Source organism: Lactuca serriola, chromosome 2 (assembly GCF_051521515.1).
Source record: "Lactuca serriola cultivar US96UC23 chromosome 2, Lser_US96UC23_V15, whole genome shotgun sequence".
NCBI classification, from domain to species: domain Eukaryota; kingdom Viridiplantae; phylum Streptophyta; class Magnoliopsida; order Asterales; family Asteraceae; genus Lactuca; species Lactuca serriola.
Window position 1 is genome coordinate 218,622,276 of NC_136409.1, and position 24,681 is coordinate 218,646,956.

The 24,681-nt window shown below is 35.4% G+C and overlaps 2 protein-coding genes across 2 annotated transcripts; one reads left to right on the top strand and one right to left on the bottom strand.

Annotated features, from left to right (window-relative positions):
• The first annotated feature begins 5,452 nt into the window (after nucleotides 1-5,452).
• On the top strand, nucleotides 5,453-7,189 carry LOC145088567 (nematode resistance protein-like HSPRO2). Its single transcript, XM_079026938.1, has one exon. The coding sequence runs from the start codon at nucleotides 5,541-5,543 to the stop codon at nucleotides 6,951-6,953; it is 1,413 nt and encodes a 470-aa protein (XP_078883064.1). The 5' UTR covers nucleotides 5,453-5,540; the 3' UTR covers nucleotides 6,954-7,189.
• Nucleotides 7,190-9,043: 1,854 nt separating this feature from the next.
• On the bottom strand, nucleotides 9,044-12,108 carry EPC1 (Nucleotide-diphospho-sugar transferases superfamily protein). Its single transcript, XM_079026939.1, has 5 exons — nucleotides 11,581-12,108; nucleotides 10,060-10,456; nucleotides 9,814-9,977; nucleotides 9,659-9,729; nucleotides 9,044-9,400 (listed from the first exon to the last, which is right to left on the bottom strand). Exons 1-5 carry the CDS (start codon nucleotides 11,778-11,780, stop codon nucleotides 9,240-9,242), a joined length of 993 nt encoding a protein of 330 aa, XP_078883065.1. The 5' UTR covers nucleotides 11,781-12,108; the 3' UTR covers nucleotides 9,044-9,239.
• Nucleotides 12,109-24,681: the final 12,573 nt, after the last annotated feature.

Below are 24,681 nucleotides of genomic sequence, written 5' to 3' on the forward strand. Positions count from 1 at the left end.
CACATACTGTATTTAACACTAGTACGCCTAGCATACACTTATGTACGCCCCTCGTACTAGGTTTAAGCTTATTACCACCAAACTTCCGAAAGCCATAACTTCTCCGTTATAAGTCCGATTTCGACGATCCTTATATCAATGGAAAGGTAATAAGAATCTCTACGCTTCTATCAACTCATCCTTGCCTTAAAACCTCCTGAACAAAAATCTAATATTCATAAAAGCCTAAACTGACACTTTACCGATATACCCCTTGGCTCCAAAACACAAACCGAACTCTCCGATCACATAAATACATTACCTAAATCCAAAAGGGTCTAAATCTCTCTTTTTCCGAAGGCCCAAAGCCTTATGATACGCGATCTCCGGGTCGCCGCCCCGCATTAGGAAACGATTTGGAACAGGGCATTACACGGCTACTACAAGGGCTCTTCATACTGAACACATCCAAAATCATTCCTAATCGATAATTAGGACAATACCCCATTCCCAAAGGTTCAATAGTTATTCTATCTTACTAAGGGTCAAAGACCAGTTTACTCTTCCTACACTTGACCCAACATATCATGGCCTAAAACCTAATATGACCCAAGGCCAAAAATGGCCCAAATGGCATTTTGGTGAGTATGCCCAATGTACCACCGCATTACACCCAGCGTACCGGTATTCAACAGAAAGAGAACTCGAGCTGAACCCGTTACACTCAGCATACTCCGCTGCTACCAAAACTCAACATTAAGCTCTTAATGCTAAAAGTCCTTTCGTCCATTTCACAAATCTGACTCTAAGGATCATCTTAAGTCATAAAGTTCTTGATTTTATGACTTTACATGGCTTAATGGAGTCCAAACCAAATCCCTAGATACATATATTCACCAAAGGACCACTAACTCATGCATGGAAGAAATATACCCATCAAGATTCGATTTTTGTGACTTAATGACCTTAAAAATGACTAGAAATGAGGCTCAAAGGTTTAGGAGTAACTTATACTTACAAGGTCCAATCCATGGGACCAAAACACCCTCAAAACATAACCCAAAACTAGATCTACACTAAAGAGCCATAAATTTTAAATCTCTATACCTCCAAAAGTTTGTAGAGATGATAAAAGTCATGTATCTCCAAGCTCTAGCCACAACAATCCACAAAGATGAACTTATCCTTTTTCCACAAGGCACCAAGAACACTTTAAAGGTCCAAAATTAAGCTCTCAAAGATTTTGAAACTAGGGTTGGGGAGGATGGAGGCTAGAAATAAGAAGGGTTTCCAAGGAGTTAAGGTCTTCACATAGGATCCAAGACCCAAAAACTAGGGTTTGGCAGCTGCATGAGTACTCTCAACATAACTGCCATGTACGTCCACTGTACTTAAGGATGACCACATCGCCTTTAATGATGTACGCCCAGCGTACATGCCATGTATGCCCGACGTACACATCAATTCCCATTCTCATCTTAACTTCCAATTGGCATAACTTCTTCGCCCCAACTCCATTTTAGACGATCTTTATATGCTCGGAAAGGTATTGAAGAGCCTTACTAACATATCTTGTTACATTTGACTAAAACTATACCAAACTAAGATTCTTAATTTACGCAAGAAGCCCAAAACGTTACTTTTTCCCATATTACTCCTTTAACTTCAAAACACGAACCGAGGGCTTGGATCACATAACCTATATTACCCATATCCAATTGGGTCTAAACCTTTCCTCCTTCAAAGCCCAAAGCCTTAAGATAATCGATCTTTGGATCACGACCCCGAATTAGGAAACGGTCCAAAACAGGGTGCTACATCATTCCCTTAAGATGTTGATTGGCCAGTTTTATATCACTTTAATTAACATGTATGTAACTATAAAATGTTTGATTGTATTTGGGAATGGACATACTTTCATGATTGAAAGCCAAAGGATGCGACCACATTATACGAAAAGACAAGTGAAAGAACAACAACCGACCATACTTTCTGAGTTGGATTAGTAGTTGAGATTCCTTTGATGCTACCTTCAACCTTCCCTTATCCTGTCTTATAAAGTGAATCTTATGCCTTTAGTGTATTCCTCATCAATAGTAGATTATTAGTCTATAAATGCTAGAGATGGAATATCTTCAGGATAGAGTAAAGCAATAATATATTCCATTTACTATAACATTTCATTTTTACTATAATTTGCATCACCTTTTACTATAAAGGTCATTCTTGTAAAGGTAAAATATATACAAAAATACTAATTTGTTGAGAAAACTTGACTCTTTTGGTTGGATTGTATGCCCTTCTTCCGATGTTTTATCAACCAATAAGGGCTCTAATAACATCTAGCTTGGCGTTTGTTGGGTGACAAAGTGTTTTATGTTTCTTAAACTACATAATTAAAACATCACATTAACAAACACAGTGAGTTAATTCCTTGACCCAACAACAATCTAAAGAAACTTGTGTTTAGGAATTCGAACTTCAGGGATATATGGAAGAGATCTATAGGGGCAACAGTCAGCATATAACCTCAAAACACGATAATCAAATCTAAAAAATCAAAAACTTGTTGATGAACTTAGAAACATTGGATCACAAGAACAAAACCAAATGCAAGGATCAAAACATTGCAAACGAAATTAAACAGATGGTACTCTAACAATTCAAAGAACTCGCACACTGCAATTGCTCCACTTAAGTACAATGATTGGTATTTTCTTGTATCTCCATAAGAACAAATCATCAAAAGAATAAAATCACCATATAACGAGAAATCATGATAAAGACTAAAAGAGTTAAGCAGACACTAAATCAATAACTAATTGTGTGTTTGAAGTTGAAGGAACTTTATCAAAACATGAGTAAAAACCGATAATTTCCTCTTCGACATGCACCAAAAATCTTGTACGATTAATGTTAACACAATTTGTTTTGAATAATATAGACATACAACATCAACATCAACACGACATGCTTAGATCCAAGGGTTGTAAAGTGTTCTTATGCTTGAGCCATTTAACCTAGCATCTCAAATTTTCAATTCTTACAAATGAGCATCTTTCCAAATCTTCTCCATCTCTTTGATCTTCATTCTAAAGAACCCTAATATTAAAAAAATAACACAACATGAGCAATATATATTAATTGTAATTTATTCTCAAATAGATATTAGACATATAAACACGGTTGTGCCGATGGATAGGGCATCATGGGTGATGGTCTAAAAAGGCTCCAAATTTTTAAGGCCCTATTTTTATATATCTTATTATGTTAGTACAGAAAAAGTAAGTTGATATATCGTGTATATCGGCTAAGGAGGAAAATTGAATCCAAAACAAAATCAACAAAGAAGAGTCAGAAGACTAAGGGATGTGCGATTAAAGAAGACTAGGGGACGTCCGATTCTTGTGGAATAATCATCACATTAGGCTTCTCACAATCTCACCACCATCGATCGAAGATAACCTTGAGCTAAAGGAAATTTCTGATTCTTCTGATTTTTTCAACGGTAGCAAAAAAAAAACGATTCGTAATAAATGAATTACGATTTTGCCACATTATGCAAATAGAATGATATGTTGGATAATATTGATAAAATTTTATTCACTTTTTTTGTAGTTCTTAGGTTGTTTGGCATGTGGGACCCACTCATGTCCTTTTTCTTTTCCATAGAGTTTTCAACCTATTATTGTAATAATTAATACAAATTTTGGGAGATGTCATCCTCCTTTACTAAATTATTTTAATGTTAACCACTTGAGTTGTGGTAATCTGGTAAGACATGTAGAAGATATGGTGGATAACCTATTGACCCATGTTCAAATCCTGGCATCACTCGGCCCTTGTGACCATGGAGGTTCGCCTGTAGTGACTCCAAGGCACGAGACAAAACTTTATGTTTGCAGCAGGGGATTAGTCGGTGCGCGAAAGCTGGTCCAGAAACCCTTCTTAGGGAAGTTCCCTTTACAAAAAAAAATCACTTTAATGTTGAGTGCTTCATTTTTTTTTATTTTGTCCATAATTTTATATCGACTTGGACCGGTCCTATATAAAAGTCAGCCCAATGAATAATAAAATGTAGGAAATAGGGATAACTGAAAATAAAATGGTTGGCCAAAAAAAAAACGTTTTATCCACGCATGAACCATGACGAATGTTCCGAGTTGGGAAGCTTCTTAGATCCAAGGAAGAAAAACGTGACCCGACCCATTCCAAACAAGGATAGGTAATATTATCCATTTATGGATAAGTATTCGTTTTCTTCCTCCATGCATCCACCTGTTTCAACTCCATCTTCATTTCCTAAATGCCTCGTTTTTTTTTTAATCCTCAAATTCTTTTAGAGTATATATGTAATTCTTATGGAATAAATTCTAACATGTTCTTGTTTCACATAAGGACGATTCGAACCAAAAGCTATATGTTAATATTTTTTGCGGTCGCTATTTGTTTTATTCATAATATATAAACTCTTAGTTTTGATATTGATAAATAGTATCATGCCAACTCTAATGTTATACAATCCAATTTACATCACAACATCAACCTGATTTTATATATAAATTGCTAAATATTGAAACTGATTTACATAAAAAATTAATTGCAAAATCCCAAAAAATTTAAAAGTAGTGAGTCCAATATTTAAAATTATTAAAACATATCTATCAATATTTCATTTTACATTAATAATTTTGATAGAATAGAATATTGTTACAATTAACATAGTTTATATATTTTAATAAAATTGAATGATAACAAAACTATTTCTTTCATCGTTGAAAGATTTAAGATATAAATTTATTTTAGGGCAATAATAAAAAACATATTATCCTATAATGTTGAATAAAATTATTTATTTACTTTTATGTATATTAAAATCATTATACATTTTATTTTTCTTTAATTAATGTTCTACGACCAAATAATCCAAGAAATAGGTTGCATAGAACATAGAATGTGTGAAACTAAATGGATAACAGGTAATTATTAATTTCAAAAAACTATATATAAAGTTGTAGAAATTTGTTTTTTTTTTTCAAAAAGTATAATACCAATAACTTTTAAAATTATAATTGTTCACAAAAGCTTTATAATTTAAACTATTTTATATTCTTATAAGTTATCCAATCATTTTTCTTGGGTTATCTAGTCGTAAATCACCAAGTTAATCAAAATCGTAAAATATAATAATTTTAATAATCAAAAGTATTAAAAAATAATAACATAATAATTTTTTTGAACATTAAATTAGTTTTTCTTATATGATAATAATGAAAATGTATTTGATGCTAAAGAATTAACAGTGAGGCATTTATTTTGATTTCTTTAAATAATAATATTTTCCAAACTATGGCGACTTTCAAATTCCATGTTCCTCGCTTCTACACGCGTTTAATTGTACCTTCTCATGACCCATATCATATCTCCAACGAGACCCCCCCCTCCCCTTATAAATACGTTATCCAACTTTAACTTCATTACAAACAATATTTTTCATTTCCTTCAAACAAAATAAAAATATATATAAGTTACCTGTGATTTCGTATTCCAATTTGGAGAAGATGGTTGATTTGGATTGTAAAGCAAAGATGGTATCATCAGATAGTATGCCAAGCAGATCACCACGGCGTACGTCGTCTAACAAACTTACTGCGTTGGTTCCACCACCGCCAGTCCGGGTTCCGGATTTGTCGCCGGCGTCTGATACTGACTGTTTTGCATACGAGCATTACCTACGGCTTCCTCAAATAAAGGAGCTATGGAACACGGTGGAGTTTCCAGGGTGGAAAAATGAGGCCGTGTTGAAACCGGCGTTGCAAGCTTTAGAGTTCACGTTTCGGTTTGTGTCGATTGTGTTGTCTGATCCAAGACCTTACGTTAATCAACGGGAGTGGAGAAGAAGACTGGAGTCTTTGGCGACGAGTCAGATCGAGGTTATTTCCTTGTTTTGCGAGGATGATAAGATCGAAACGGCTCCGATTGTTAATATCAGCGGAAGCGGAGGCGTATTGACGCGTGAGGGAAGCTCGGCGGAGGTGTGGAAGCTTAACGACGGCGAAGATGCGACGGTTTTAGTCAGCCAGATAAGCGAGGAAAGCCTGTTACCTCGGCTTGACACGTGGAAGAAATCGGAAGACGTAGCACAGAAGATTCTGTATTCGATTGAATGCCAGATGAGACGGTGTCCATACACGTTGGGGTTAGGGGAGCCGAATCTCAACGGCAAGCCAAGCCTAAACTACGACACCGTTTGCAAGCCATCGGAGCTTCATGCTCTGAGCAAAACGCCACCGGATCAAGCTAACGTCAACAACTATGAGAACCGAACGGTATTTACGACGCATCAGATCCTGGAATCGTGGATCTACGTTGCTCAGCAGCTCTTGAATCGAATCGAATCAGAAATCGATTCAAACGATTTCGAAAATGCTTCGAGCGATAGTTACATTCTGGAACAGGTATGGAAACTATTAACAGAGGTTGAAGATCTTCATCTACTAATGGATCCCGACGATTTTCTCCGGTTGAAGAACCAGCTCGACGTCAAAACAACCACCGAGTCTGAATCGTTTTGCTTCCGATCAAAATCGCTGATAGAGATCACCAAACGTTCCAAGGATCTAAGACATAAGGTTCCGTACATTCTGGACGTAGAAGTGGATCCTATGGGCGGACCAAGGATTCAAGAGGCGGCGATGAAACTCTACCGGAAAAAGCACAACCCGGTGAAGATTCATCTGCTACAAGGGTTACAAGCGATCGAAGCGGCGGTGAAGAAATTTTATTACTCCTATAAACAGTTGTTGGTGGTGGCGATGGGAAGCGTGGAGGCGAAAGGTAGTCTGGCTTTCGTTACGGTGGATTCTAGTGATTCATTGGCTCAGATCTTCTTGGAACCGACGTATTTTCCGAGCTTGGACGGAGCAAAGACGTTTTTGGGAGATTACTGGAGCCATGAAGGCCGAGGTCGGTAGGTAGACGCGGGTTGACTCGGTGGTGACTCGGTTGTGGTGTGTCACAGACAGGATTAGGTTGGCGGAATTTTGAAAAAAAAAGAAAAAAAAGAAACGGAAGTCAAAGTTACAGTAGGACTTTGATTGGAGGATAAGGTCAAAGGCAAAGTTGTTTGTATACAAAACTTATTCATGTCATCATGTGTTCCATTCAAATTTTAATATATATAAAAAATTCTAATTTATTTATTGATAAATTAACTATTTATATTATGAAAAAGGGTCATAATATTATATATTTCGTACGTTTATGAATCTTAATTTGTTTGTAGTTTTAGTAATTGTTTATGTAACATTGAATAAGACTCAATCGGTTTCGCACACGGAAGCAGTAAACTATACTATGGAAATGAGCTGGATATACAAAGAGTCAAAGGTCCATTCAATAAAAAGCTAATTAGTTGCCATTTTATACCAACCAAAGGGAGACAATGTGATAACTAACGTTCTTATTTATTGACTTTTTAAGATTTAAGAATTGATCTAATCATTTTTATTAATGTTTTTCGAAGTTTTAGGCAATCAAAGTTAAAATGAAAGAGCTTAGTTTACTAACATACAGTGAAAATATGTCATTTTATAAACAGTAATGCAGCTAAAAGTATACTTGTCACCACAAGCTCACCATATAATATCGTAGTTTTTAGTAAGGGATGAACTATTTCAGGAAGTTGAAAACAAAAATATATTCAAAGACTAGCTGTGAGACACATGTGATACACGAGTTAATTTAAAAAAAAATTAAATATAAATATCAAAATATTTGAAAACTTTAAATTAATAAGAAAATAATAAAAATAATTAATTATTATAATTGAATTGATTTCTATCTTTTAAATTTAAATAATAAACAAAAGAAAGCTTTAATTTGGGATTTTTAAAATTAAAAGGTAAGTTCAATTTTGCCGGTTCAAAAACAAATTCATTAATGAAATTGATATTCATTTATTATTACATTTATTACAATTATTATATTAAAATATTATGTTGAGTTTAATAAAATGGAAAAACTCATAAAATGATATATCAAAAAAAAAAATTAATTCAAAGTAACCACAAAATGACATTTGTAAATTGAATAAGAATATGATATGTGAGAAAAAAAACATTCATTTATTATAGTAGAATTCAGAAATCTTTCAAACCGACTTTGGAATCCATGGGCAGGCAAGAAGCAACATGGCTAACCAAAACATTTTAGTTGCCAAAAATAAAATAAAATAAAATAAAAAAAGTTGCCTTAATAGCGACGAGTAAAATGAGAGCAACTAGTGTTTTATTTACTTAGCAAATTGATTCCATTTTTCTATTGAAAAATAAAGTTTCTGGTCCTACAATGAATATATTTGATTGATCATCACATCCTTTAATGCTTCTTAATAAGATAAAAAAAACTTTTATCAGTATGTCCGATATTTTCTAGTAACTTTGTTAATTATCATTAGCATTAAAGAAAAGCAAATTTAAAAATGTCGATAGATGTTACTACCAATGTCCCAAACCAGTTTGTTTTGCTTTTAGTAGACAGATTTTCAACACGTCTGATGCTTTACCCAATTTTCTTCCAACATTACTTCGTCCTGGTGTGAAAAGAATGAAGACAGCCTACAACTTGGCTTGATCTTATCACCCTTTTACTTTTAAATAATACCCTTTTGAAATAAGTATTTAAATAAAATACAAAAAAACAAACCCCCTAAGAAATGGAACTTTAAATGAGGCATGTTTATGGCAACAACAGCAATTTGCACATGAGCAAGTCAAAAAAACACACCAAAGATATACAAAACAATTAGAGTATGGGAATTGGATAGTATCAAGACCCATTTCTCCACACAAGTCCCCAATAGATAAGTTCAAATCCCATGTTAGTTGAGGCATGGTCATGGACTCGTGGCCTAAATATTAAATGCGATTCTTTTCTATCCAACAAACCTACATAAACCGGCAAACCACAATAACAACAAAAGAAGCCGAACAAACCGAAACCATAATAATGACAAACAGTAACTTGTCTTGTACTGCATTTGACATGCATTGGACTCAGACAGTGAAAAATATTTCAATTTAGAAACAAAATAGGGAGTTGCATTGATACAATAAACAAAATATGGTTTACGTGGTTTGACTTGTTTGTTGGATGCTAATAACGTTAAAAATCGGTTAAGAATTACAAGAGATACGTAGCTAATGTAGTGGTAATTTAACAAACTAAGTGTGAAGCTAGAAAAAAGAGAATCAATGGCATCACCAGAACCAAGTACCACGGCTATCAACAGCCTTCACAGTAGTTGGTACCAATGGCATCTTGCCAAACTCGGATACAAATCTATTCACACACTCCGTCCTTTTGTCGCTATGACCCCCTAGACTACTGATTCCCGTCGATCCAATTTCATATATCTTGCCTACAATTGTTGTACACCAAACATATAATTAAAGTCAGTAAAACATGACATGACATGACATGACAGTCTATACTGCGTTTGACATGCATTAGACTGAGACTGACGTCAACAGGACAAAAATTGCAACTCTTTTGTCCCACTTATAAAGGTGGGACGGATATGGACTTGCTTTTGATCTCTCATCTCGTCTGTGCAAAATAGCCCTAGAAAGCTTGTCTGGTCCAGGACATGTGACACAGTATTTTTCCATGAAATTACCTTTTGCCCATATGGGAGGGGCGCCGGTTGCATTGGCAACCAGGAATGACATTGCGATGTCTTCACAATTCCTGTTTAGATTCATTGAAATTTTTTAATAAATTGTAAAAGAAAAATGAGTAGTAAAATTACAAGTAATTTGAAAGGGTGTGTACCTATTTCTCTTTACATATTCCATGATGGATGTAGGCATTTCATTAGTGTACAAACGAAGGTACTTCATGTGGAAAAATGACGCCTTAGAGAGTATCATACTGTATGTGCCAGTCCACCATACAGGCCACCATCCGCCATAAATGTAAGAATTTTCATTCTCTTTCTGCATAAAGAAAAATAAATATATTTCATTCTCTTTTAACAAATTAAAATTCTTCAACGTTTTTAAGAAGAAAAAAACATACCGATCGATTAATCAAATGGATGCGAGGTACAAATCCCACCATAGTATCTGGTGCACTTTGCCAAACACTGAAAGCAAACTCTACTGATTTGCAAGAAAATATAATGTCATCATCGATAGAAAAAACAGCATCTGTTCTTGGATTTTTTATTTCTTTAAATCTGTTGTTGAGGCTATCTTCTTTGTTTATGTCAAAAGCCAACTCGATATAATGATTATTTCCAGCATTTGACTTTACTGCTTGATTCAGATATTTCACAAGAGCATCTGAAGGAGGATCAGGCTCACTCCATACTATGTGGATTGAGTCCAGTCGAGGACACGATGTATAATGAGAAATTGATTGCTTCAGAAGATCATATCTTTTCCATGTATTTATCAGCAATGTGTACCCTTTACTGTAAAAAAACAAGTTTAAAATTTTAAAACTTTAAATAAATTACTAAATTTGAGATATGGACCATATTCAAGAGTGATAATTTTCCAAAATGCATGTCTTCCTAATTCCTAAGGTATATAATACAAGTCTCTCATTTTAAATGATTAAAGATCATATTATTCCATCTAAAGAACCCACTCGTATAATCATAATTGTTCAAAAACTACACATGTTCTAACAGAATGATATGTATTTACTTTATAGGAATACACCTAATCTAAATATCTTTTTTACCCTCAAATAAGAACTTCATTGTGCAAAATTCTACCACTGTGTACATCCAAAACTAATTTCTTAAAATCCAAGACCTAACCAGAGCAAACAAACGTTAGAATAAATGAACAGGCCTCATCGTTTTCTTCTTCTTTTTTTAACTCTTTTAAGAAGTATAAGAGTCATTACTGTGCATCCTCGTTTTTTTATCTCATCATACTTGATGTTGTTGAGCTTCCAAAACTTGGGTGATAATTTATTGTTCTCTGGACCTTAGTTAAAATTGCATGAACTCCTAAATCGGATTCTTATTTTTGCATCAATAACTTGACCTAGACAATTTCCAAGTAAAGATAAATTACTGTTATCGACAAGTTTCATGATACGTGAATCTCTATTGCAAAAACTGCCAAAGTTCATTGCGTATGGTAAAAGTGGAGTAATTGGCAATTCAACTCACCAGAAAGAGAAGACCAAACACAGATAATAGGAATAAAAAAAAAACAAATTTAACATAACTATGATTTATACTATATCAATCAATGAAGATCACGAGTCGATATTCATTTATTATTCATATAAAGTATAAGTTAAGCCATGTTCTCGTGGGCCCTCGCAAATGATAGTTCAATTGAATGCGTTACTGGAAGATTCAAATTGTAACTTTAGGTTGTTTTGTTTGATTGTAATGTTCATATGTAAGGGGCGTCTGTAATGCTTGCTTCTTTTGGATCAATTGACAGTGTTAGTGTGTCAATTCTCTCCTATGTGACGTATCTTGGATGCAAAATTTGAAGTACGATATTGTATATAGAGATACCTTTTTGCCAAAAAGAGAAAAAAATCAAACTGTTAAGGTAACTAATTAACCTGGAAGTCCGATCAAGAAGGGGAACACTCTGTTGTCCCCATCCCAAAAACGACGGCGTGCGGCTTGCGAGCAAGGTTAATGTAAAGAGAAAGCAACAAAACAGTAACAACTTGATCTTGACTGAACCAGCGGCCGAGATCGCTGCTTGCCGGAACTTCTGCGCAGTCCGACGGCTAATTAGGCTTGTTCTGGCCACCATTAGTGACTTGATTTCCGATCCGAACTTAGATCAATCACTTCCTTACACCTCCAGGCTCCAGGCATAAACTCTTACTTCCCCAAGGTGTAACGTTTACCTCCCTCCCTCCACCGCTTCCTTTCTATACATATCCTTAAGTATCTTTCTCACTCTCTCTGAGTCTCTGTCTCTGTACCTGGATTTGATTTTGGCTATGGGTTCGCTGGGCGGAGAGGTTGATGATCCGTTGAAAGAAACGAGGCCTATGTTGGGGATTCAGTTAGAAGTGGAGAAGGCTGCAGATCTTTATGGGGTGTTGATTGTTGAATAGTTACGGCTTAGTCAAATGGTTGACTTAGTTTGGAAACGTATTGGGATCTTATTTACATCAAATCCATCCTAAAAATATAACCGATTTCAACTTACTGTATCCGATATAACGTATGCATAAAAATGTCAATTAATGATTCTTTAATTTAGCAAAAGAACAAAAATGAATAAAGGATTACTAATTGTTGAAATATATTGAAGTTAAACAAAAAAAAAATGAAAATAAAAGACGAATAGACTAATGGGTTTTTTGATATACATTTTTATGGTTCGTATTTTTTTTTTTTAGAAAAAATGAACCCCAACTAGTAAGAAAGTAGAGGGGGCAGGAACAGAAAAAGAAAAAAGACATACATATAGCAGTGGTAAGTAAAGAAAAATACATAGTAAAAACTAGGAAAAGTGGAAAGGAGATGAAGACCACACGTTCCATTCACATAAACCGTCTTTCCCTCTTCATTTGATCCAGAGATACACCAATGATTTTATCTGCTCAGCTCCACAAAAGGTACCGACAAATTTCAGATTAAAAGTCCGGTCATTTCTATATTTCCAGAGGCTCCATATAAGCCCGTAGCATATCATCGTGAGCCTTTTTTTTTTTCTTTTTTGAACATCGACCCCAGCTTGTAGCAAAACATATTAGATCCCTGACATTGTGAAATGTTTGGTGCTTGATGCCACACCAGTCAAATAATTTGTCTCTTATTGCACTCGCATACGGGCATGTTATTAGGATAGGATTGGCACATTCGTCACTAGCAAAGCAAGCACCACAACACGTCGAGTCGAGCTCTACACCCCGTGATCTTAGAGCCATCATAGAAGGGATTTTATTTTGTAATGCTCTCCAAATAAAGAAGTTCATCTTGATCGGTGCATCCTTATGCCATAGCATAGGTGGTAGTATCTGACTTGGAACAGATTTTTTATCGATTAACCTCCGTAGTGCCCCAACCGTATAGCGACCATCTACATCAAGCTTACTTTTCCATTGATCACACCCGCTCGCCAAGTTTACCGTGGACAGTTCATTCATTAGGTTGTCCAAATCCTCATATAGTCCAGATTCAACTGGGCAAGAATTCCAATGACCTACAAAACAGCCGTCAATGATTATGTCCGCTACTTTACATCTTTTCCTTACCATATAACTTCTTAACCATTCAGCATTAAATGTGATTCTATTAAAAAACAACCTTTCTCATCGATTCAGCAAACATCTCGTCTATTCAACAAGCATCTAAACAATTCGGAATATGTTTGTCTCGAACCTTGTGACTTCTCCCCTTTTTGCCGTCATAACCTACATATATTTTCTTTATTTTTCTTTCATATTGTCCTCCTTCCTTCCCCACCAACTAGGGATGTAAACGGGACCAAATAGGGTCATAAATTGTCTCCCCCGCCCACGCCCCCGAATTCTGCCCCCACCCCCGTCCCCGAATCCCCCGGGTACCTAGCCCCTGATCCCACCCCCGAATACCTCTATCGCCTCTAATCCCTCCCACGTTCCCCCGTTTTATGAGCTTAAAATTAACGTTTTATGCTAAAAGAATGCTATATTTTAAACTAAAAAGAGCAATTTTTCATAACTTTAAAAACTTAGTTTTCTAGCAACTCAAAATTTATAAATCCAACATTTTAAAAGCAACAAATCCAACATTAGAAATACGACAAATCGAACAAACTTACAAATATAAGATATAATAAATACAATGTTACAAAAAAATTACACCTCCAAAAATATATTACTAATTCAATACATCACCAATATCCATCAAGTCTTCATTGTTTGACATTTGAATCATTTGGGTGATTCGGTTCTACTAAATGTTGAAGACATGAAATCTGAAAATGGCTACCAGAAAAACAAATAATCAACCAAATTATTAACCAAAAATCTGATAAATAAATGGGTAATGAAATGGTAAGTAAAGAAAATTTGCAAAAAAGAGTAAACACTGAGAAATCAAAAATCATTGTTCTTAATAGTAAAAGCAAGTTCAATGCTCATTGTTCTTAACAGCAGAAATTAGTGATCAGTGAGAAATAAAAATCAAAAAAATTAAAAATCATTGTTCGGGTTATGGAGTCGTTGATTATTAAATCATTGTTCATAAGTCATAACTACATATGTAACATTATTTACGGAGAAATTAGAAATCAATGACAATTGAGAAATCAAAAAATTGATACTCAAAATTCACAAACCGATTCTTAAAAGTGAGAAATTAGAAAGCTAAATTGATTTCTAAACATAGTTACATAACTACATTACACAAATAGCAATCAGAATTCAGAAGTGAATCAGAAGTGAGAATCCTATCGGAAGTGGAGTTGTTGAGATGTAATCGAGTCGTCGACGAATGGTGGAGACTGGCGGCGACAGGCCGCAGCCAGAATCGGAATCAGGGTCCCACATAAGTTTTTGACATCCCTACCACCAACGGCGCCAAAAAGCCTCCATCCACACAATATTATTTTTAAGATGAGACGGTTAAATAAGAAACATTTGCTTTTTTCCTTTGCTACCATCGCTCAGCCAAAAATTCACATCGTGTGCTCCAATAGAAGGTATGTAAGTGTGTTCATCTATAATTTCCACTTCTCTAACAAATCGATTCTACAATTTATTTGTGTGTGTTAATCTGTAATTTCAGTCAAAGTGTATGTGTTCCAATCAAAACTCTTCCACCTCCGACTATTCATTTACAATCCCAGTCTGTGTGTGGGGTTCGACACTTCTACTTGTAGTATATGTAATGTGGGCAGAACGTCACCGACGAGAGTATATATGATTCAATAACTGATTTGGAAAGATTGTTTTGTTTGTGCTCCAATCGAAGCTTTTTATATTTGTGGATTTTGTTGAGGTATTTATGCCACATTTTTTGATGTATTTATGTTATATTTTTTATGGTTGGTTTATCACTGTTAAATCAGGTTTCATTTGATACTACAAATGGGTCTCTTAAAGTCTATTGCCTTCAATGTGTTATTAATCATAGTTCCTTGCTACATGACGGTTATGATCAATGTTCATTGCTTAAAGTTTAGTGGATTCAAGATGAAATTTAGGTTTTATTTTCAAGATTTCAATGATGGTGCAACTTGAGTTTAGGTTTCGGGGTTTATTTTGTATTCCCAGCTGATGCAGAAGCACAAGTGTCATGTCGGTTGGATGAAATTGTTGGGATTTTATTCAAAAATTGTTTCAAAAACATAAATATAGCAACGGAAGACTTTAGATTTTAACAAAATAAAACTAGTTTTATTCTCACCAAAAGATCATTTTGCAAGACTTAGAAAGATAAAAACAACCATAGAAAGAAAAGTGTTACAACCTTTGAAGACTTTGATTCTCATGGGAGATTGAAAGTTGATGAAGTGTGACATGAAACTTTAAGGTAGAAGTTCTTTAGAGATATCCAACAACAATATGTTGGGTTTTATAGAAAACAAAATCATGTACAATGCGGAAAAACACTTAAACATTTAAAAGGGTACATGCATCCTATAAAGGGTATATGTCTTACACATTGATAACAACATACAATGAACAACTAAACCTAGCATAACCCTATTATAATTCAAACTTACCAAGTATAGAGTTACATACCTTTTGATTTGTTTTAGCAAACAAATCACCTCAATCTTCTTGTAGTGTAGGTCTTCGAAAGCTTAGCACTAAAAGGATGATGCATCTAATGACTCACAACCAAACCCTAGAACTACAAGACAAGAGGCTCACAACCGAAAGCTTAGCACCAAAAGGATGATGCACCTTAACCCAACACAATAAATCAACTTGATAAGATGCTAGTCTTCTTCTTAAAATAAAAGAATCTCTTAAGCTCTTAAGACAAACAAAGTAGTTTGCCTAAAAAGAGAGTATTCAAGTACCATCTTCATTTTTATGTTCTTAACACTTTAATAGACAAAAACTGAAAATAATATAGAGATGGGAAGCCATAAATTTCATGGTTTTTGGCTTGTAAAAGAAGGGAGAAAATTGGTTCATTTAAGTGCTTACTTTAAGCCTTTATCCCATAGGTCTTAGCGCTTTAAGACCCATGTTTTCCACGAGTATGGTGTTTTGACAAAATTGATCAAAAGCAAGTCTTATTTCTTCTTTATGGTCTCCTTGAATATTTTATAAAAAGAAGAATCTAGTTTTTATATAAAAACTCTGCTAATTTTTATAACTTATAAAACATATAAATCCATATAAGACAAAAACCCATTTTTGTCCAAAAAGATGTACATGACATAATAAATCATACCTTATGATATATTATGATATGTTTGATACTTAACTTTTAAAATTAATGTTTCCATGAAATAAATAATATCCAATTAATTACAAGAATTATATTTATTTATCGATGATCAAATTCTTATAAATAATATATTTGCATCAAGTTGTTGTTAGTGTGCCTCTTTAGGATCATATATTATCTAACAATACCATTCTATAATGACTCTTGGGTATATAAATATTTCAACCTCCCACTTTCATAAGGCTCGTCATAGATTGATATAGATAGTGGTGAAAATCTAACAACATTTCATCACCCCTAGTAATATGTGACTTAGTGTCATTCTATCAACATCTAATTCCCAAAAGCTCAAAGCTTCTATTGATGTATTAAGGTAAGTTTATCAATTATCCATTTGTTACAGATATCCTATTGAACATGAAACTTGTATCGCAATCAGTCTAATATGGTGTTCAACTCTGGGTAACGCGTGTTGGATTTCTAAGGTATTGTTTGTTTTTTGAAGCCAGAATTTATGAAGTCTGTCGGACCACCTCTGCAACCCTTTGCAGCAGAAAAGGTGGACCAAACGGCTGCAGACTGTAATAAGAAACGTGTTTATTTTTTAACAGCTGCATGCTGCTGCAGATATTAAAAAAAATAAAATAAATTGATTTTATGTAACACCGTGAAATTTACAATAAATTAAAACTTTTTAAAATCAACCCATATTCATAAAATCATTACAAAAAGGTTTTCATTATTATCAGAGTATCCCAGAATATCAACATAAATTTTGAGGAGCGGTACGATCACGCCTTTGCCTTGCCATGATCTCTTGAATTACCTGAAACATTACACTGAAACTGTAAGCTCGAAAGCTTAGTGAATTACCCCCAAAATACCACATGCAACACATACGCCTTTCCAGGCCATAACTCTATGGGATCTTCCGATCCGAATGTCTCAGGGGACTTTCATCCCAAACCTAGTAGGCTTTCCGGTCTTACCCATAATGACCTTCTGGTCCATACTCTATTGACCATCCGGTCCATAACATACAGTTCATACATGACATATACATATCACATATCATAAGACAACCTATATCACATACTCTTCGTAACTCATAAGACCTCCCTGTCATACATATATCTCATACTCATATCGCAATCCTACTCATACGAATCACATAACATCTATCAACTTAGCTAATACTTCTCATGGTAACTAAGACCTCCCGGTGGCACATATAACTCATACTCATATCGCATCCCTACTCATACGGATCACATATCATATAATTACTTATCCATAGCACATAAGACCTTCCGGTTACACGTATATCTCATGCTCATATCGTAACATAACTCTACAATAAAGTAATCAACAACTATTCGACTTTCCATCCGGTAAAGGGGGCCGGCCTTGGTGCCTTAGACCCCTTCGATATAGTGAGGATAACTCACCTACAACCGCCGACGTGAAGGATTAAGACCACGCTGATCCGACCACCAGCACGAACTCCACCACTGATCATTACCAAATAACCAAACCAATAAATACCAATAATTACCAAAATACCCCTGGAAGTCAAACTGGTCAACCCTTGGTCAAAGTCAAAGTCCTCAGTCAAAGTTAGGGGTGTAAACGAGCCGAGCCGAGCCCGAGCCTAACCAAGCTTGAGCTCGGCTCGTTTAATTTGAAGAAGCTCGAGCTCGAGCTCGAGCTTGATTCGAGCTTTAAAATGAAGCTCGAGCTCGGCTCGTGAACAATTTAGTGAGCTCGCGAGCCTAAACGAGCTTAAACGAGCCTATATATATATATATATATATATATATATATATATATATATATATATATATATACACACACACACACACACATATATATATATATATATATATATATATATATATATATATAGGCTCGTTTAGGCTCATTTAGGCTCGCGAGCCCACTAGCTGAAGCTCGGCTCGAGCTTGTTTAATAAACGAGCCTCATATTTGGGCTCGAGCTCGGCTCGGGCTCGTTTAATTCGATCTCGAGTCGAGCTTTTAACGAGTCGATCCCGAGTAGCTCGGCTCACTTACACCCCTAGTCAAAGTCAACCTTCCTAAATGACTCTACTCGCTAAGCCATCCCACTGACTCGTTGAGTCCCTATACTCTGAGAAACCCCATATCACGACTCAACTCGCTGAGTCAACCCGATGACTCGTCGAGTTCCTATGCTCTGAAAACTCCCATGCCTCGACTCTACTTGCCAAGTCACCCCGAGACTCGCCGAGTCCAAGAGTCCTCGAGTCCTATCCTGTTCAACACACCGAGTTTTCCCTCGACTCACCGATTCACGACTTAACCAGAAAAGTTAGGGTCCCACGACCAGACTCGTCGAGTCCAAGAACAGACTCGCCGAGTCCAATGCAATCTTCAACAGACTCGCCGAATTGTTCTTCAAACTCGTCGAGTCCATGGTCATGTTCATACAACTCGCCGAGTACCTCTAGTTCTTAACCCATACAGTGGCCTTCCAAGTCATGCAAGGGCTCCAATCCATAGATCTACTCTTCTACAAGCCATCCATCACGTAAAGTGGCAAACTTTACGTGAATCCAAAGAGATATAAGCCATAAACACTCAAGGCTAGGGTTTGGGACAAGAAGGCTTCACCAACAACTCAAGGAAAGGGACTTTATACACTTATGAATCATCTCAATCCCAGATCTGAGGTAGCAACCTTAGATCCATCCTCCAAACCCAACATAACACCATATATGCTCCCAAAACTTCCAATAATGATAGATCTAGGTGAACAAAAGCTCAAGCGACGAATTATTACCTCAAAAGAAAGCTCCAACTGAAGAATAATCCCAATCTCTGCAAAGCCCCTTGCTCCAATCCTCTAAATCTTCCAAATCTCTTCACCAATCACTTCTCAAAGCTCCAATTTTGTTAGGGTGCAAAGTCATGCTTGGATGTAATGTGTTTAGGCTTTCCTCTTTGTATGTGTAAAAGGGTTGAGTCTTTTCCTATAAATAGGAAGGGAGTGACTCCCATTATGTAAGAATGTAAGAGTCTATTTTGGAGTGTTAGACTAGAGAGAGAATTTGTATACAAGACCCATTTGTATAATCTTTCTAGATCTAATAAGAGCTTACAAAGAATTATTTACTCCTTGTGTTCTTGAATTTGTATGATGAATTACTAAATCTTTCCTAATTCCGCACATGCCATCATAATCAACACAACTACAATTGGTATCAGAGCGGGTGTTCTTGATTTCATCAAGAATTGATCCTTGATGGCGATTTTGATTTAGTGATTCAATTTTTGATCATGGATCTTCGTGATTAGAGAGTGGTGTGTGTTCTAGAAGTCGAATTTTTCCTTGATTTGATCCATAATTCGACTTTCTCTCTCTAGAATACTTGTTTGTATTACTTTCTCTCTCTAGAAAAACCATTCAAAATCACTTTCTCTCTCTAGAATTCTTCAAGTTTTTGTGATCATGGTGAATTTGCCTTACAATTCTTGGATTATGATCATTGAAGGTATCAAATACAAAGTCAATAAATATCAATATTATGGGTTTGTGTTAAACAAGAAGATATATTGGGGAACTATGGTTTCTTATGGAGGATTGAAGGATGATCATGGAAGCTTGATATTTCAACCGCTTTGTGAGATCAAATGGTTGGCTGATATTACATGTTCCATAATATCACGTAGTAGTGATAAGAGAGGAGAAGAAAAATATTTGTTCGATAAGAAATATGTTTCGCTTATTGAAGACCCAAATGATCTTCGTGCTCTTAAGGTGGTTGAAGTTCTTGACAATGGAGTTCAATGTGATGTTCTTGATGTTCAAGAAAAAGGAGTTCAAGTTGATTCTCATGATGAAAAAGTTTTTTGCTCAATTGGAGTTCAAACTGATGATATTTTGTGTTCTTGTGATTCGTTTGAAGGAATGATTCCTTATCGGAAACCGGTGATCCAAGAAAATCACAAGTATCAAACTCCAAAAGATTTGATTCAAACTCAAAATGTTCATGTTGTTGAAAGTGGGTTTGTTCATGAAGTCAAGTCTTCAAGATGCAAAAAGATGAGAAAGAAAAAGAAGAAGAAGATGAATTGGAAGTATAAGCGGGTTTACTCACAAAAATCGTCATATGTTGTGAAGCCGAAATCCGTGAAGCAAATTTGGGTTCCAAAGCAACAATCTCCAAAGGTTGCATTGAATTTGAAGTCAAAACCCAAAAGTGTTGGTGGTTCTTTTGAAGATGTTCTTGGTTTGATGAAGAACACGAAGAACACGAAAAATGAGTTGTACATCTCGTATGGTGGGTGGTACAATGTTCGATTTGGAGATTTTCTCATTCCGTCAAAAGAACCAAGATCTTCCAAATTTGATTCGTTCGTTGAAAACAGAACTCGATTCGTCAAAAAGGTATCTCAAATTCTCAAATGGATTCCAAAACATCCATGATTTCAATTCGTGTTTTTCGTTTTTCATTTTTGATCGATTTGCCTCATTGGATCTAATCCGTTTCAATCCCTTTGTTGATCCAATTATTTTTTGTTTAGATCAAAACCAAAATAAAAATCAAAATTCTTTTTGTTTTGTTACTTTCATTTACACAAACATTGAGCCCAAAACCAAAATATTGAACTGATACTGTTCATCCGCTTTCAAGCCCGTTCACATATGTATGGATCCGATATCATTTGATTGTAGATAAGCCAATTGATACAGCCATACGCTTCAACTAGTTGTACCTAGAACTCATACGATCTGTTTTTTTTTTCTCTTAATCGACTGCGTTTGAAGATTCATCTCAAATTCTTGATAAATTTTTCCTTCTTTCTTTGGATCGATATTGTTCAATGATTTGTTCTGATTGATGATTTCAACTTGTGAATCGATTTTCTCTAATTCCCGAAATCGATAATGATCAAGTTAGAGTGAAGAATTTCGAAATTGGTTCTTTGATTTGAACGAAATTGATCAAGAACACATGATTCGTGATGAAGAACAGTGATAAAATCACATTTTGATCTAAAATTGGCCATTAGATTCATCGATTTCATGTTCATAGTTCGTTGACTCTAAAAAGTCAAAATGTGAAAAAGATGAGATTTAAGTGTTGAATCGATGAATTAGAGGCTGAAATGTGTTAATACAGGTTGTATTTGGGATGTGAATGTCGAAATCAAGTTCAATTTTGAGTTTAAAATTCAAAATATGATAAGTTGTCTTCGTGGTGAATGGACACTGTGATTTGGAAGTACATGTATACGTTTCAAAAGTGAGAGCACAATTGATAATGAACTCAAGGTTGATGTTTGGAGTTTAGATTTTGAATGGATTCGCTTTTGGATGACTAGTTGCGAATTCGATTTTGAGTATGTGTTTTCTGGAAATTGGATTTGGAATTGATAGTCGATGATCGAAGGAGATAGTTTTGGGGACGAACTGAGACTTGGAATCGTTGGTGATTGAATGGCTGAGGAATCGAAGCTGATTGATATAGCTTGGATTCGATTGAAGTAAAGAAGTAAAGAATCGATGCCGACTGGGATATCTTGGATCGATGTGCGAAAATTTTTGATGATGCGAATTTGTGTTCGATTAATTACAGTTCGCATAAGGCTTTGATGTGTGCTGTTTTTTTTTTTGGGATCGCATTTGAAATTGCATCTGCAATGGTTGGTTCACTTCGTATCTGGGTCTCAATTTTGAGTTCGCATATGAGATTAAAGACGAGTTCGCATATTTGTTTAGTTGGTTACAGAGATCACGTGAGTTCGCATTTTGTTCAATTTTGGAGTTAAGATGCGAAGTATTTTCTTATCCATGGTTCGCATATCTGGAAGTTGTTCATTCGCATTTGGTTCATTTGATTAATTGGGTGGAACATGCGAAGGGATGCGAAGGGTGTGGGAATGAAAATGCGAAACATTCCCTGTTAATCGTTCAATGAAGAAGAAAACACACATGTTTCGCAATTAGGCCCTGAAATTTCAAAAACATAGCAAAATTAACCCAACTTCGCAAAATGGCAATAAAAGCTGAAAAAATGCAGAATTTTCAGTTCTGGTCCCTGCAGTTTGTGCGAATTTACACTTTACGCCCGGTTTCGCAAATGGGCTAAAGTTTCGCATATCTGACTGTTTTTGACGCAACGGGTCCCTGCAAGTTTCAGAAAGTTAGAATATCTACCCGGATTTTGAAAAATCTTGCAACTTTCACTTAAAAAGTCAAAAATTTTCATAAATTGGAAAATTTTTTGTGGCTTTTTCGTGATTGTTTTTCCGTGCAAGATTTTTGGTGATTCATTTTTGGTACACATCAAGGGGGAGTATTGTGAAGATTATTCCTCGGGCGCTTCTCATCCTTAGTGGGTTTTATAATCAATTTTTGATTATAAAAAGGGGGAGAAATGGTGGGTATTCGAAGCTTCTCGGGTTTGTCGAATATTCATTTGCGGATTTGAAGACCGGTGTTACTTCGAGGGGGATTTTGGTCCTGATCACGCTAGCTCGTTGGATATTAAAGCCAGACATCCAATCCTAACTTTGAGGGGGAGAATGTTAGGGTGCAAAGTCATGCTTGGATGTAATGTGTTTAGGATTTCCTCTTTGTATGTGTAAAAGGGTTGAGTCTTTTCCTATAAATAGGAAGTGAGTGACTCCCATTATGTAAGAATGTAAGAGTCTATTTTGGAGTGTTAGACTAGAGAGAGAATTTGTATACAAGACCCATTTGTATAATCTTTCTAGATCTAATAAGAGCTTACAAAGAATTATTTACTCCTTGTGTTCTTGAATTTGTATGATGAATTACTAGATCTTTTCTAATTCCGCACATGCCATCATAATCAACACAACTACAAATTTGCTCTCCAATGCTCTCACCAACGGATCTAGGGTTTTCTGGACTTCAAAGGGGGCTAAGGGTACTGAAGGGAGGACATTAAGTCCTTTAAATAGGGTGCAATCCCGAAGATTAGGGTTTTTCTATCTTCAACACTAACTCGCCGAGTCCAACCGCCGACTCGCCGAGTTGGCCACTTAACACGCGACCAGAATCACGACTCAACTTGCCGAGTCTACCCATGGACTCGCCGAGTTCACCATTCTTATTTACACTTTGAACCCTGAACTTGCACTTTTGAACTTGGGATGTTACATTTTATAAATCGGAAATATTTTTTTAATACCGAAAATTTAATAATGTATGACATTTCAGCAAAAATTTATGATATTTCAGCAAAAAATAATGATATTTCAACAAAAAAAAGAAGATATTTTAACAAAAAATAATGATATTTCATCAAGAAATTATCATTATTCAATATAAAAAAAAAAACAAAAAAAAATCAACAAAAATAAACAAAAAGAAAAAAGAAGGTAAAATAAAATTTCAACAACATATAACCAAGATTCATCAAGATTTTAGCAAGAAAAAAAATAAGAAGTTGGAAGAGGCAATACAAGTGTTGCCCTAAACATAACACGTTCAGACATTCTTTACTCCAAAGACTTCTAAAAAATAAACAACTGTGAGATGAAAAATGTTGTGTGTCTGCTGCGTCACGCATCAATAAGAGGTCTGAATAGGTTCTTTTTTTTTTTTTACAAAAAAACAAACAACACCAAACTCTCAACAGATAAGAGGAAAAAAAAATCTTATCTTACCTACATAAGCCTCTTGCATAGTTCACACCATACCTGAAAATGACTTTTATAATTACTCAGTTAAGGATCAACATTTTGACCATATCAAAGCATATCACTCCCTAAACTTAAGTCTCACTATGTGTCTCAGGTGTTAAAGATACAAAGATAACACCTTTAATCAAGTATCAGTCGTATTTGTGATATACGAGTTTGATGGGTTTTAGCCATAAGAACTTTCCTATGTGCGCATGCAAAACCCTAATGCTTGGATCTAGGCTTTATAATTAAACATGCTTTGAATCCAAGACTTCTAATGACTATTTAGGTGTAATAAGTATTAAAACAGATCTAGAATCATACCTTTGAATTCCTTGTTGATCTTGTTGTCTTGAAGCTTCTAGAGTCACAATTGTCACTCCTCTAATGGCTTACAAACACCAAATAGCAAGGAGGGTGATTTGGGAGAGAGGAGTGGGGAGGGAATTCGGCCAGGGTTTCTCTACTTTAGATCAAGTGCCGATTTCCCTTTGCCATAAGGCCTATTTATACTTGTAGACTCCTTAAGGGTTACAATCTAAACCCTAATTGGATAATCTTCTCTTAAAGCCATCCAAATCCATTCCTTAGATAACCCCTTGGACGATTTGA